The sequence below is a fragment of the Diadema antillarum genome, unplaced genomic scaffold (genome assembly GCF_040938485.1).
Source record: "Diadema antillarum isolate AM-2024a unplaced genomic scaffold, OU_Dant_1.0 seq00000910_RagTag, whole genome shotgun sequence".
Taxonomy (NCBI): domain Eukaryota; kingdom Metazoa; phylum Echinodermata; class Echinoidea; order Diadematoida; family Diadematidae; genus Diadema; species Diadema antillarum.
Genome location: NW_027271766.1, coordinates 54,728 through 70,744, shown reverse-complemented (window position 1 = coordinate 70,744; position 16,017 = coordinate 54,728). Strand labels below are relative to the sequence as shown.

The window sequence follows — 16,017 nt, the reverse complement described above, 5'->3', positions numbered from 1 at the left end:
GTCTGCACTCACTAACAAATGAGAACTTTTGCAAACCTGCAAGGGCTCAGTGACTCAATCCATCATGAACTAGAGATTTCAAAAAGAAAATAAAATACTTGCCTGGGACGGGGCATACTGCATGATGGAAGCCAGAGCATCTTGCTGACTGCTGGGCATGATTGAGTCTTCATGAAATAACAAAGCTAGATATAGCTATAAAATCGAAGAATTTCCAACTGACCATCAAATTTGTTCCCTTGACGGCATGGAGCAAACACTAACCCTAGGACCCGTCTATAAATGCAGCTTCTACCGTACTTTGCAAAGCTTAAAAACGAGAGAAGTTTGAGTTGGGGAGAAAAAAAAAAATGGGGAGGGGGTCTCAGACACCAGTGAGCACCTACACCATATGCAGGAAGTGTATGATCCAATTGAAGCAAAAGGCTACAGAATGGACCATACTATTATAAAAACTCCTTCTTGGGACCAGAGTAGGCAATGTGAACATTGACCTGTAGAGATAGCACTGTCCTTCAAAGGATCAACATCCACTCTGTACATGTCTGCCTTGCTCAAATTTGCGAAAAGTCAAGCCTAAACTGAAATAGAAGAAAAGAATATATCATCAGCTGACCTTTTAAGCAAAGTCTAAACTCCAAGCAGATCAGGCCTGCCTTTCAAAAGAGTGAACACTCATTCACCCATAGAAGAAAGGAATGATACTTAGCTGGGGATTGTGAACTAAGTACACACATCACAAGAACCCCTCCGCCCCCTCCCCCCTCCACATGCAGACACCCCTGCCCTCCCCTCTCCCACCGCCTAGACTGATAAACATGGTGATGCAATCAATGTTTGCTTCAGCACTTGGACAAAAGTTTGCAGTATCATCACATTGATGTTCTTGGCAAAGTCCTACCCAACTTCAAATGCAATTTATATCTTACTTGAACACCACTAAGTTCATCTAGCCACTGAGGGGTCACAGTGTCTATAGTTTACTACCACTATTTTCATGATTGGTAAGCACAACTATAGTACTCTGTTTGTTTTTTACACTACACTCGAGTTCTAGATAATTCAATTTCATGTGACTGTATTTTGATACCTTCAAGGCTGCCAATAGTCACTCATCACAACTGGGAAGATGCCAAAGAGCCATCAATTAGAGAGATAACTTTGTGCTACATCAGACCTAGCAAAGTTCATGCATTAGGCATAAAACTCGCACCTCGGGAATTCTTTAATGCTGTATTTACACCATGTTCCTGGCGGCCACAACAGTAATGCGCCATGGGTAGATGAGACATTCTCCTGTTTTCACCTCTTCATGTTTTGGTCTTGTTCGCTCCAGTCCTCCCCCCGGTGAACATTATAGCTATCAGACACTGCTCTCAGGGCGTCTGGTCAGGCTAGACTATCAATATTTTCTGTTGTGGCCTGCTACAGACCACCTCCAAGTTTTGTTACAGCCTACACGTGCCGTCATGTTTTGTTCATTCACCCCGTTTCATTGTGGCATACAACATTTCTCATTAGCACCGGGACTGCCGTGGCAAATTTTTTTACAGTTTAAAAATCTAACAATCATTCATGGCAATCATGGCCTGTCACATTTGCCTATCCCGTCTCACCACATTGTCTCACATCCATCTCGTTTTGGCCGGAAATGTGACTGCCATGGCCGCCAGGAACAAGGTGTAAACGCAGCATAAGAAAATCACTTTCTTTGTGAGCCCATCATAAATCATAAAAATTTATAGATTGAGACGTATCCCATTCTCTTAATATTATAGAATCTTGTTTGAAAGGATGTTAGCACTGCGTCACGTTGTGTCACATAGACTGGAGCCCCACCATTCGTCGAAATACCCCGCATTCGACGAAAGGGTGTGTCAGCAGCATGCTGGTTTTCATACACTTTTTCTTGTTAATAAAAACAATAATGGCACAATGTAATAATGACAAAGGTGTGTTTGGAGCATTGCAATGTCTTTAAACCAGGGATGTGTGAGGGAGACACCTCCCTGCCTTTAACATATTACGTCGGTAAACCTATCTACAAATGATTGCAGCTGATGCATATTCTCTGTGACAGTGTATGACACTGGGTCAAAAATATCATGATTTTGAGTCTCCAGATCAAGTGCTGTCTGTTTCATATCCTTAGTGTCATTTCTGGAGTATGTCTGGTCAGTTTTGGAGGAATGTTGATACCAAAATTAGACTTACATATACATAGCAGAGTTAAAAAAATATATAGTCTACATGTTGAGTATTTGTGTCAGTGTCTGAAGGACCCTTAGTCCTATATATATGTACAGTATATTATATGTTGTACAAGATGAAGGGTGGCCAATGGGATGCTGAGTGAAAATATATGTGACCCGGCAGGCTGCATCACAAATCCACCAAAAAGTTGCCAGACATGTCTGAAAGAGCAGACTCTGAGTTCCAAAATGACATACATGTGTCTCAACAAAATGAAGCTTTGTAACCCATGGATCTATAAAACGGAAAGAAAGTAGCAGTATACCCTCTGGAAAGGTGTTTACTGAGAAAAGAGGCTTTGAAGTTTAGGGTTTATTCAAGTGCTTTATGTCACCCTGTGATGCTCTGTGCAATGAATGACACAAAGAAGAAAAAATGAGGGGAAAAAAACTCCACAGCAATCACTACGAAGTAATTATTAGATTATCCTGATATTTTGCACACTAGTTGAATACATTCTATCCATGATTTACCGGCATACACAAACTTTCAATAGAATAGCATTCTCCTTTCAAAAGTTATTCGAGATTAAAGTGGAGAGTGTGTAAAGGGTTTCTCGTGCTCCAAATTTGTAAATCAGACAAAACCTACGTCAGACCCCTCCCCCCCCCCCCGAAAAAAAAAGTGTTTCACAAAACAAAAAAAACAAAAAAAGGGGGGAATTGTTTTAGTGATCCCAACATTATATGACAGAATAGGCCTACTTGCTCTTCCACAAACTACTAGTAGAAACAAGAGACAGTAGTAGGTCTAGCACTTATCTGAGTACTGCAAGTTCATATTCCACACATTTTTGCAGACTATTACCCAAGAAGAACTCGCCAAACTTGGGAGCTTTTACGGATCTCCACGAGGGCAAGGGTTCCATTTGTATATTTTGCATATATACTGGCAATAATACCTGCCAATTTTGTAGAAAACTTGACCACGTGTTTCAAAAAGAAGATCAAAATGAAAAAACTAGCCCCCACTTTGGTCCCAGCCCCCACTTTGGTCCCAGCCCCAAGGGAACATGGATCTCATTTCAATGACCATGACATTTCAATAGCAAGAAAGTAGAACTGGGAGAAACTCTTTGGGGAAAAGAATGTCATTAGACTGAAAGTTCAAATAAGGGCTTTTTACACTTGTGTTTCTTAACCCCGGACTTTCTCTGACCCAGGACTATCGTTAGCCCCGTACCAATTTTTTCAGCTTTTTACACTCGCCAATTAGTCCCGTACTATCTCTTGTCCGGGGCTAAGGAGAAAACTGACCTTTTTACACTCGTATTTCTTAGCCCCGGACTTTCCAAACCACATGAATATCCATAATTACGCTGTGTACTATACACGTACACGCACGCACCGGCAGCACTTGATTACCTCGTTTCTGATTGGTCAGTGAGGGTCGGATTTCGTCTCCGTCGCTTAGCCCAGGATTATTTTTTCGTTCTGTTTACACTCACTTGCTTGGCACCGCAATTGTGGTGCTAGCACCGCAATTGCGGTGCTAACCCCTGCTATTTTGCAGGGCCAGATAGTACCGTACTATCGGTGGGGCTAGCCCACTTTGGCAAAAACGAGTGTAAACAGAAAGTGGGCTAAGGATAGTCCCGTACCAACGGTGGGGCTAAGGCCCCCCCTTAGCCCCACCGTTGGTCCGGGGCTAAGCAAAAATTTACAAGTGTAAAAAGCCCTATAGAGACCTGTAGGTTTCATGTCTACTTGGGTAAACTAGTATTAGAATGGCCACTCTTGTCCAAAAGAAATGTCATCCTCCTGACACAACCCTCAATTTAAACTCTCATTCTCCTCTTTACAATACCTCTGGGCCCAATCTAAAAAAAAGAAAAAAAAAGGGAAAAAAAGGTGTTTATAGGATAGCAACTCTTGGTAGAATAGCAATTTCCCGTAGCAACAGCCAGTCAGGAAGCTGGAATTTTGTTGTTACTATGACAATTACCATTCCAGCAAGAGTTGCCATCATAGCAACTTTGTTATGAAATGGGGCCCTGATCTTTCATGTTGCATGGTATCCCAGGTCCATTCAATAGCTAAGGACTGGATAGATGGCCATCACATCAGATCAAGGATGAACAATATTTTGCGGGGATGAAGAAAAAAAAAATTCTTTGCTTTTCTGTCAACATGATATGAGAAGTCCTGTCAGTACTTCTCACAGAGCAGGATCAGTACAACATGAGAAATGCAGTGTGGAATGCATTTATAATGAACATACATAATTGTAAGTGACCCTGCATCACAAAACCACCAAAAGGTTGCCAGAAATGGATTTTAGTTTTAAAAGGGCAGATTCTGAAAGAGCAGACTCTAAGCTTTAAGACGATATGGGATTTAGTCAACCCATACTAACTTAACCCATCTACATTGTAAATAATGGAAAGATTGTACACCCTTTGAAATGAGGCTTTAAGGTTTAAAGGGTCTATTCATTCAAAACTAAAGAGCAAACCACTACAAAGTTTTCAGATTAGGCTGAAAGTTTACACATTTACTAAGTATAGGGTACATTCTCTTTATGATGTATACTGACTTACAAAGCCATAATATCATCCTCTCAATGGTTATTATAGACCGATTCGGGTTCGTTGAGGGCAGCAGACAATTTGTGGCACTGGGCGCAGCCATAGTGGGTGTCTCAGCCGACCCCCCTGCTCTCCCCCACCCCCGGGCAACATGTTTATCACGCACTTGTAACAAAGGTTCGCGCACTAAGCAAGCGTTCGCGCACTCAGTACGAGACGCCTATTGGCTAAAACGACCATACATCAGTTTTTCATTCCGCGCGCGGAAGGGGGTGGGGAAGAGGAGAGGGGGGGTCGGCTGAGACACCTCGTTAATGGTGCTGCCCATGCCAAAAATACACATAGCGTGTCACAGAATCGGTCTATAGTAGAAAGTGGAGAGTGTGCAAAGGTTTTATGTAATGAAATGGGAACTTTAAGACATACCTAATCACACCATGTGAAAAAAAATGTTGTAGAAAAATGGCAATTAAGACAATTTCCGATTCATTTTATGATTCTAATCTTGAAGAAACATATGAAAGAATTGCTCTTTCAGAAAAGAAAAACAATTTTCCCATCCAATTTTGCACAATAGTGCAGGCACGAGTATAAAGAATATAAAGAAAGTTTAACTAACACCATTTTTTTCTTCTCTTTCAACTTTTACTCTTCTTTCACAATTGGTAGCATTACCATAGCTATGCTGTAAATACCATTATCATTATGCTATAAAGATCATCATCATTATGTTGCTATTATTACTACTATTATTGTTTTAATTAACATAATTTTTTTTGAGAGAGAGAGCCAGCATGCTCCTGATGCACCATTCGGCTAAGGGGGGGGGGGGGGGGGGCGCTTTGGATGAATGGCAGGGTTACAGTAAACATGACACTCCAAGCAAATCCTTTCCTGTGTGTAATAATGATGTCATTTGTCTTTCTACTCAAAAAATTACAATAGTTCTTGAAGAGTTTTAAAGGATTTGCCTATTATTGAAATAAGAAAAAAAAATATAAAAATGAAACATTCTGACTCACATCACAGTCTGCAGAGTCTACGCTTAAGAAGTAGTCAAATTCCGGCCTTGTCAGACAGCGCAACTTTTCGCTCTGTATACTGTAACTATCCATGTCGCCAAGAAGTGGTGACGTCCAAACTGCCCACTCTTTGCCTCATCCTTCTTTGAAATGAGACCATACGTCGCTGGAGCGGATGTTTTATATTCATGCGAGCACTAGGTCATTATTCTCCTTTAGAAGCATGGAGCCATCCTCACGTAATATTGCAGCAATTCCAAGGGGCATTGGGGAGTCCCAATGGACAGGCATGGAGCTTTGTTTAACTTTGCAATTGATTCAGGAGTGGTGTCTAAATTGCACATGCACACAATCTGGGAGGACTGCATATTTATCCAGCAGGGTTAGATAAATAGGTAGGGCCACATCCACTTTGGAGCACCAGTGGGCTATCACAGATATGTTTCAAAAGTTATCACACTCATCAATGCCTTGGTGATATGAAATTGTATTTCGTTAGGTACAGTAACCTTTCAGTATTTACCTCATCGTTACTGACCTCCTGCAAAATATGTACATAGTGCAAACACCCTGGTATTTCTCGTAACAGCTGGCTGGCAAAGACAAGAGAGTACAAGAGAGTATTGCACACAACTTCAAAGAATGGTAGGTGTATACCAGTTTGAACTTCAAAATATGCAATAATGTTATGATATGCATTTAGGCCTACTATTATACATAAACACAACACAAAAATAAAAACATTTGGCACATTTGAAAAGCTGAGCTTGGCAAAACATGCAAATGAGGATCAACAGTGACAGGCTTTCTGAAGGGGGAAAAAAACTTACAATTTACATTCTATTTGATTTTACATCACCAATTATGCCAACTTTTAACCTGTTGAGGACAGGCCGATTTTGCTACAATATGCATTTCCCATAGACACTTGCGCAAGTATACTCGGGATTCGTCCTCAAAAGGTTACAATTGTGTGGAATTTCTAAGCCTAATGTTACATGGTAAATTTTCAGTGTAAATGGGGCAAATGTACATAGGCAATAGGCCATAAAAAGAGAAGCTTTATCTATTGCTAAATTCACAAATGTGACTCATTTCAAGGGTTTCAGTGGTGGAATGATGGTTTAGATACATACAACTTGTAAGTCATGAACCTTTTCAAGGTTCAAAATCAAGACTTCACAGTAAAGTTTCTGATGATGCAGCTTCACACATGTAAAAAGTTATTGGAGTAGTGTAAGCTAGATTTAGTCCACTTAAACCTAGTATACACCTCCTTGCTCAAACTAACCTCACACAAACTAATGCAGGGATGCCAACTCTCACTCATCGAGAGTGAGACTCACTCATTTTGGTCCTTTCTCACTCTAAAACTTTATTTCATTTGCATGCATTTCTATTGATCTCACTCATTTTGACTCCTAAATTACAGCATTGGCCTATGGGAGTCTCACTCTCAACTACTACAGTAGTTTCCAATGTTGGCAGCCCTGCTAATGCCAGAGCTGGCAGGAGACTTGTGCAAGATGGCTTACAGCAAGAATGCTGGTATCTTGTTTCAATGCCCGCCTGTCTCATCCTACATCAACCCCACCCTGACCCCTTTTCGACCCACATTCGCCCTTACCCTAAAATCCTGGTACGAGTTCTCTCAAGCAAGGAGTTAGTTTCGTGCTGATCTCGCCATGATCTTACTGACTCTGCGCAGAGCTGGTACAAGATGGCTGCCATGGAGCATGCTTTGTGTATCTCAGCTTGAACAAAAGGTTTGTAAAGTTCAATGAGCAGATATTGAACACTCACAAAGACAGAGTCTCAACAGAGAAAGTTATCAGAAAATTTATTTTCCTTGTATCATGTCTCATAACAGTGCACACTGTTTATGAACAACACAATATTTGTAATGTTCCATAAAGAGTGTAGAGAAAATTGAAATTAAAAGTTAGGTATGACAAAACAGTATTTTGTAGACTACAATCAAATACTACACACATTTGTTTTTACTTTTTTTTCTTCCACCCCACACCAGACAACACCCCCAAGCACCAGCTAATTGTAACGCACTTGCTTTAATCAAATACAGTAACCTCCATTGTTTGTAATTACAAATGCTCTACTCCACACTGTAAGCAGCCATGAATGTATTTTAAATCAAGACTGATCAAGCAATACAGTACAATTTCCTTTACGACTTCCAGTCTCAGAGTTAAAAATCAATGTACCGGGTACCCACTTCTATTCCCGGGTAATTTAACTCAGGCAAAGATATTTGAATGTGAAGTTGACGATTCATGGAAATGCAAATGCCCTGTATTAAATGTGGAAGGTAAAACACATGCACAGAAATCTTTTCCATACCTTCGAGAATTCACCTAGATCGCCTTCCAAAACATTTTGTAGGAAGAGCGAATGCCCAAAGTCAACCTGTTTGCACCCCATGTGTACTTGCTTGTAGTCAGTCCTGTGAGAGTGGAATACCTCTAGTGTGTCAGCATCTGACTAACACTTCTCATATTTGTGGAGCCAGTCATACCAAATCATGCTGGAGCGCAAGACGACTTGGAACTCCAGGTATCGAAAAACCGAATGCTCATTGCAGAACTTTCAAGAGGAAAATATGGAGGAGAAAACAATCCACAATTTGCAGCACCTGCTGATTCAATCTTTTGTCCCTGAAGACTATCACACTGAATCTAGAAGGAGACCTAAATACCTGAGATGACATGTTCTCATTCAGCTGTCCTATCTTTACCTCAAAACTTTTTTTTTTTTTTTTTTTGGGGGGGGGGGCATTCCTTCAAACGTCTTGCAGAAAGGAGATTCAGTCAGTTCCCTCTAAATTCTTAAGGTATTATACCAATCCACTCAAGTGCAACAGCACGCCACAGTCCCAAACAAAAGCCACTGTGAAAGAAGTGAAATTCTTATTTTCCATTCAAATCTGCATATCTTTGACAAAGTTTAACAAAGCCAAAGCTTGCTTGGAGGTGTGGTTGGCCTCAACAATAATTGAGGCAATAATACAATGTACTTGGATATATCCAGCCACCCTTGAATCTTCCATTAATTAGCCAGGGAGGTGTAAATAGAGAAGGAGTTCGACATCTCTGCAATTTGTGCAAATTAATGCAAAGGTTCTATAGTGCTCATGACAGTTGATTTCTCAGCATTTCACTGGCTTTGATGTTCCAAGCTCCAAACTGCTCTTCCAAGTTCCAAACCGCTCTTCCACAGAGCTTGGATATGAAGACCAAAGAAGAGGGTTTTGCTTTAACACGTTTAAGCAATATTTCATGGGAAATGTTGAAATCCTGTATGGAAATTGGTGGCAATCTTGTACAGAAAAACTACTACTTTATGTTTTTTTTCATATCTCCTTGACCCCGTTTACAGTGCAGGGCCGGGCCGAGCCGTGGCCGAGCCCGGCCTCAATTGCAGGGCCGAGCCCCGCAATTCTGTCAGTTTACAGTGCTGGGCTTGGGCCGGGCTTTTAAGTCAAACCTTTCAATATTTTGTCGTAGTGGCGCTCTGCATGTTAACAAACACTAATATTGGGAGGGCGCCGGTGGTAATGTGGTATAGTCTGGTTTCCAGACCCTTTGCCAACTAGACTCTGCGGCGACAAAGTCGCCGCCTTTGCCAAAGGCAAAGGCCTCTGCAGGACAAACCACCTTAAACTATACTAGTTTTCGACTTTGAGGGCGTTAATATCCTGAACAGCGAAATAGTACGGGCAGAGGGTCTGGAAGCCAGACTAAATTTGGTACCGCATTTGGCCCAGTTTGCGTTTAGAGTGAGAAAAGGCCAACTACCTCCAGAGCTTGGCCAAATGCGCGGCCGATTTTGGTATCGCATTTGGCCTTTTGTGCGTTTACAGTGAAGTGAAGGCCAGGCTCGGCCGCAGCCGAGCCCGGCCCTTTCACTCACTGTAAACGGGGTCATTTTGGAGAAGGAGTATTAGTACAATGTATCTCATACAAGAGTTAACATACATGTATAACAATCCTGCACACATCCAATGTGCATAATATTGTTCACAAGGTTTAGCACTTGAATGTTAAATCTTTCAAATTAAGTATTTGGCTAATGTGCATAAAATTTCTGCATGTTTAGTAGCATTTTACAGCGAAAGAAGTACAATTTTTACTAATCTTTTTCATGTGTCCTAATATTCTTCACACATGAAACGATTGCTGCCAAAATATTGAAGGGGACAGCGATTACAGTTGGCTAGGTATGTTGTATTTCATGAGTGATGCATACACCATGTACTTGTGACAGAAGTATTGTCTTTTGTCAAAGCAATTTATCAACACCTGCAATAGAGCATGCCACTTCTTGGCAGCACGGAGCCTGGGTACACGGTAGAGATTCTTGTTTCTTCTCCTAGCTCTAAAACTTCCCTGCATAAACAAACTTGAAAGTATATACATGTACACTAATGTAGATTGCACTTACTCAGAGCAATTCTGGTTTTATAGAAGATATTTTTTCTTCAGATTCTCTGATTTGGGGGCTATGGGGTCCCCTGGGGGTCCAAGGGGCATGGTGCCCATTTATATACTGTAAATATATGTACAATGTTTAGTCGATCACTCTAGATATAACATTTTGGTGAGTTTTGAGAAAATTTGATCATACATTTTCAAAGAAGATGACGAAAAAAGTTGCTCCACATTTTGCCCCCACATGGCCCAAAGGGGGCCACCCCGGATCCGCTATGAACAAACTTGAATCTGCAGTCACCTTTTTAACACAACATCCACTTCTCTTTCACTTCTATTTCCAGTGAAGAAGATTCTTAAAAATACCTTAATTTGGGGCTTATGTTTCCTTTTATCTTAGACCACCAGAATGTCAAATCTAAAGATTTCAGTGGCCTGAACAGGCCACCAGAGAAAAAGTTAGGGTTGAGCCCTGATACATGTAAGTGTATTTATGTCAGAATTAGCCAAGATATCACACTTAATATGCACTAGATCACACCATTTACAGCTTAAAAATGCTATTAAAGCTCCAAACATTTGTCCTTTTTTCCACATCTGAAAATATTTTGAAGCTCAGACTTTCAACAAGGAAATGTCAGTTTTACAAATACTAACCCATTGTGGACGGGCTGGTTTTGCTATGATACGCACTTCCCATAGACACCTGCCCGAGTATACTTGGGACTAGTCTTCAATGGGTTAAAGTATTTGTAAGATTATCTCAGACTATAACCTGCTTTATTGTATCATCTGCTCCCCTAACTCCCTTCATAGCCATTGCCCTGAAATGAGTAAAATATTCAGAACTGACTTCACTCAACAACAAACATAAATGAGTTATACATGTAACCCAATGACAATCATAAAATCTCTTTAAATTACCTAAAAAATGATGATATCAATGGCTATATGGGTAAGTCCAATTACACGTAAGTACTACCAAATATTAATTGGGATGATAAAACAGCATCAATTTAATTCTACTCTTTTCCTTCTGCCTTAACCATGTGTCTGTCTGACCTACAGAATTTGTGTACAAATACACACACTCAAAACACAAACAAACTTATGGATTGCAATAAATCTGTGTTAAATTTGAAGCCCCATGTTCCACATACATAATTTATGGCTACACGTACATAGATCTGGTTTGTGTCTGACTTCTGGTCAAAGTCCTTGTGATTAAAAAAAAATAAACAAAACAAAACAAAACAAAAAATAATTTACAAAGTACCGTAGGTACATTCACCAATATAGCACAAGGTCTAGTCCATATTCAGCAATGGTGCATTATGGTGAAAATCTTTGTGAGGTAATCATTTTCTCTCTATTGACATTCAGGAAACACAGATGCATGACAAAGTAAGATAAAATGGCTGGGCAACTGACACAATAACCAGCACAACATACTTATGTACAATGTACATGGTACAAAATATCAAATTCAAAATGTCCACTATGTTACCAATACTCGAAAAGAATCCATGTTCTGATAGTATTGTTAGGAATAAAATGTTCTTTCATATGCTTCAAGTTCATGTTTTACTTATAATTTTGCTTGTAAGTGGCATCATATGAAAGATAAACTGTGTGCAGTTTCTGAGCTCACAGGCTTGCTCCTATTCTTACATTTGTGTAAAATGTGTCCTTTCATCTCAGTTTCTTTGTATGTACATTGTAAGTGCATATCACAGAAATGTTAGAAGGAAAATGATAAATTTGGGTAATCTATTGAGAATTATAGTGTACATTTAACTATAACTATAAGCCCTAAATTCACACATTGCATCAATTTTTCTACAATATTAGACTTAACAGTGCAAATCGGGAATACAACCGCAGTGGTAGCAGGTAGGGAATTTTTCTGGCAAGATTTAGATCTATATGGCACCAGAAATGACAAAATAAACTTCTTGTTAAAATGGAAATACACTCACCAGTGTAGATCATCTAGCTATAGCTAGAGTAGATAACTTGACAGTGTACAAAAAAAGTTCAGGCCCTAATATACTTTCGCATCCACATACAGTAGATATCTCAAGTTCTACTGAATCAAATTGCATCAAAATCACAGGATATACAATGTACAATATACATTAAAATAGCATATTTCCAATCACTCACATGAATTTGAATCAAAGCGGCCATTGGAAAGTGTTAACATTGATGTCGACTTTCAAGCTGTCGCTCAGAACAAATTCACTCTCCGCAAAGAGATCATGGTGTGCACTGCTTGCACAAGCTAAAACTGAAGTTAGCTGTATAATATTTAGACAGAAAGATCCGTCTGTCCGGAGGACTCTTTTATACTTTGCCATTAACGCTGTCCTCCGTATACAGAGGGGATCCGTGAAGCCAGACGCAGTCTCCGCGGAACATTCCCCGACGGACAGATACAGACCGATCTTTCGGTCAATATAATATTATGTGAGCAGACTCAACGCAGGGGCTAAAAATCAAGGTGCAATGACTGTGGTAAGTTGAAAGAAGTTGGTTACCGGTATTGTATGTGTGTGCATGCATTTCTGTCTGTCTGTTTGTCAGTACGTCAGTCAGTCAGTCAGACAGTCTGTGGTCTTGTGCAATCTAGGAACTGCATTTCTCATCAGACTTCATTCAACTTGCCATACAATTTTGTACATTGATGTTTTGCTTCTAGTTGCCTGAAATATTTGTTGCATAATATCAGATGGCTAATTTCAGTTTCAGATGGGAAGGCAGCATTTGCTGCAATCCCTTGCAAAGAAGCGAGTTGTTCCGAGTGATGACATGAAAGTTGACATCGACATTGACACTTTGTGACTGTTTTGGTTTGAATTGAAGCCAGTGGTTGGAAATAAGCTATTTAATATACTCTGTGATTTTGGCACAATTTCGTTCAGTAGAATCCGAGATATACGGTAACATGGGTATGAAAGTACATTAACGCTCATGGTTTATCCATCTTATCTCTTTATCCTGAACACGTTGATGCATTGCCTCTTCTGTGTATTTTATTTCTTTTATCCCCAAAGCACTGATATGATACATCGCTCTTATGACACATTTGGCTAGCCATAATAATCTGTACCATTGCCCCAGTATTTGTGGTCCTATTCAAAGACATCATATCCCCATACTGAATAAGCTATTTTTTCATGAGGGTTTAATTTTCGTGAATTTTGTGAATCACTGTTGTTGGTCCGTGAATTTAATACACAAAAAAGTCGCCAAACACTAGGGTACTAATGCACTTACGATATTCTCAGTGTCAATTCGTCAAAACAACATCTCACGAAAATGTCCGTGACTACCTCATTTGCAAAAATATCTGTATGCAAATATACAGGTTATATTTTTTACAGTACTGGTGCAAAATTACATAACTAATTTCGCTGCGCATGCCGGTATGTCGCTCGCTGTTTTAAGTGACATCCAATTCAACATTGGTACTAACATTCCCTGATAACCGACTTGCTTCAAATTTACTCCTGTACATGAGTGTTCGGAAATAAAGTATTGAGTATCCCCTGTAATTTTGGTAAAATTGGTCACATAGAATTAGAGATATCAACATGGATATTAAAGTACGGTACATAAAATAGCACCATACTCCATATGAGCTCCATAGTTCATTCACTTCTCAAGTGTTATACTAAACCACCATGAACCATACTAGTGTTACTTTTGGTCTGAGTAGGGCCACATTCCTCTCTCAAAAAAAAAAAAAGAACAAAAAAACACTACAGTAGAATACTAGAATTACTCTACGCATCTTACACATGACAAGTCAAATTCATCTGATAGGCTGCATAGCCCTTGACCAAGTAAAATTCATCTGGTCATTAAGGATATGTCCACGGAGACTACATTTGGCTTCACGGAGCGGAATCCCCTCCTATACACCGCAACAGTCAAAAATGATAAAAAGCTCCTCCAGCCAGACGGATTTTTAGGGCTAGTCTAGTTTGAAGATTTACAGAACTTGAAGAAAGCTAGATAGATCTAGATCTACACACCTTTTTTTTTTTTTTGTCACTAGGCCACAGGTATAGATTCTATTCTTGGTCTGTGGGAATACAGACCTTCGTCTTTCGTTAGCTTTGATTCAAGCTTAGATTAGAGAGACAGTACTTATAGTCTCGAGTAAGAAATACCATTCGAAAAGACTCACAATTAACATAAATTTTAAGCTTTCGATAAACATTAAATAATAGATGCTCATTGACATTGCGCTCATGATCACGCGACTGCCCTAAATTTTACCCTTCTTGGTTGTCCACATAGTCTAGATCTAGTCCACTAAAATTCACTTCTGATTAGTTCACTAGACAAGCCTAGTTTCTAATTGAGTATCAATGTGGTCTCTAGCATGCTATAGCCTATTCTTCCTCTACTGACTAGCTGAAGTAACCAGTTAGGAGTTTTGGGACAAGTGAAGACGACCTACGCAGCGAAGTCACGTCAAAACCGACAGGAATTCATATAGATGGGACTACCGATCGGGTGACCCAGCAAGCAAGCAAACAAACGTCTGTTTTTTTAGTGTTTTTGTTTTAGCACATACGGAAATATTTGATCAGCACTTAGGCAAATCGATCCGAAAGAACAAAAGAGCAAACGATGCGAGATAAGATGTGTACCTGACTTTGGACTGGGGAACTCATGACGTACGTCGGCGTCGGTCAGATCAGGGGGAGGTGGGTGGGGACTGTGCGTGGTTTCATGAACGTGGCGAGTTATAGCTAGCCAGCTGTATTATGTTGTCGCGCGTCGATCTCGCTAGCGATAGCGAGTCGAGTCGCTGACTTCTACGGTCTCCCACCTTACTTGGCGGCGCCAGGCCCTGCACGTGTCGATTGCGTGTGATGCCTCGCGTGCCCGCTGCGTGATAGCATCGCATGCCACAAAACAATTGAATTCTCTGCCACAACTCGATCACGAATGTGCTGTGAAAAACTGCATGTGGCACATCTCTTCATCTTTTTTCTTTCTTTTTTTTAAATGACAACCACACTTTGGCTCATAAAGGGAAAAAAAACCCCGACAAAATATTGAATAGATAGTGATAATCATAAAAACTCCAAAACCATCCCCGAAGGGGCGAAGGGGCGGAGGTGGGAGGGGAGGGGAGGGGAGGGGAGGGGAGGGGAGGGGAGGGGAGGGGAGGGGAGGGGAGGGAAGGGAAGGGGAGGGGAGGGGTAACGATTGACCCTTTATCCCCCTCCCATTGCTATTCCCCCTCAGGCCATGCCACTCCCCCACACGGGAAACTTGTTCTGCAGCCCCTGTGGCAAACAAATATCAACTTCTCCCATTTGAACAATGTAAGTCAGATGTAGGCCTATGTCATGAGAGAATTATAAAACATAGATTTATGCAAAACAAATACTAGATAGTACACTCAACAAATCTCACTTTTTAGATACCGGTACCGTCTAATTAAGTTTCCTTCTCAAATTTACACACAGTGTTATTATAAACATTTAACCCTGAATTTTGCTGTATTATCTGAGGTGACATGTTTTATATAGTTACCTATACAGTTTTCACAGGAGAGGCCTATGCGGCCAAGGTTAAAACCCCGGATCGAATCATTAATGCTGCAAAGGGGCAGAATAATAATAACAAAAAAAAAAAAAAAACGTAAACACTCATATATAGTTAGTATAGAGAGTTGATCATTGAGTGCCGCATCTTTGAAATATCCTTGTTTCTCTGTGAGAGTAAAAGGCGCAACATGTCTGCT

The 16,017-nt window shown here is 40.3% G+C and overlaps 1 protein-coding gene across 3 annotated transcripts in view; it reads right to left on the bottom strand.

Annotated features, from left to right (window-relative positions):
* The window catches only part of LOC139741209 (UTP--glucose-1-phosphate uridylyltransferase-like), a 38,126-nt gene extending 23,052 nt beyond the window's left edge, over window positions 1–15,074 (bottom strand). The window contains exon 1 of one of the 3 annotated variants that reach the window (XM_071651801.1): window positions 14,912–15,074. In XM_071651801.1, the coding sequence (XP_071507902.1) occupies window positions 14,912–14,935 (24 nt within the window). In that variant the 5' untranslated portion in view covers window positions 14,936–15,074. Of the gene's footprint in view, window positions 1–102; window positions 232–5,802; window positions 6,065–14,911 lie in introns of those variants that run through there. The other 2 variants (XM_071651799.1, XM_071651800.1) reach the window with 2 other exon arrangements.
* Between the last annotated feature and the right edge of the window lie 943 nt (window positions 15,075–16,017).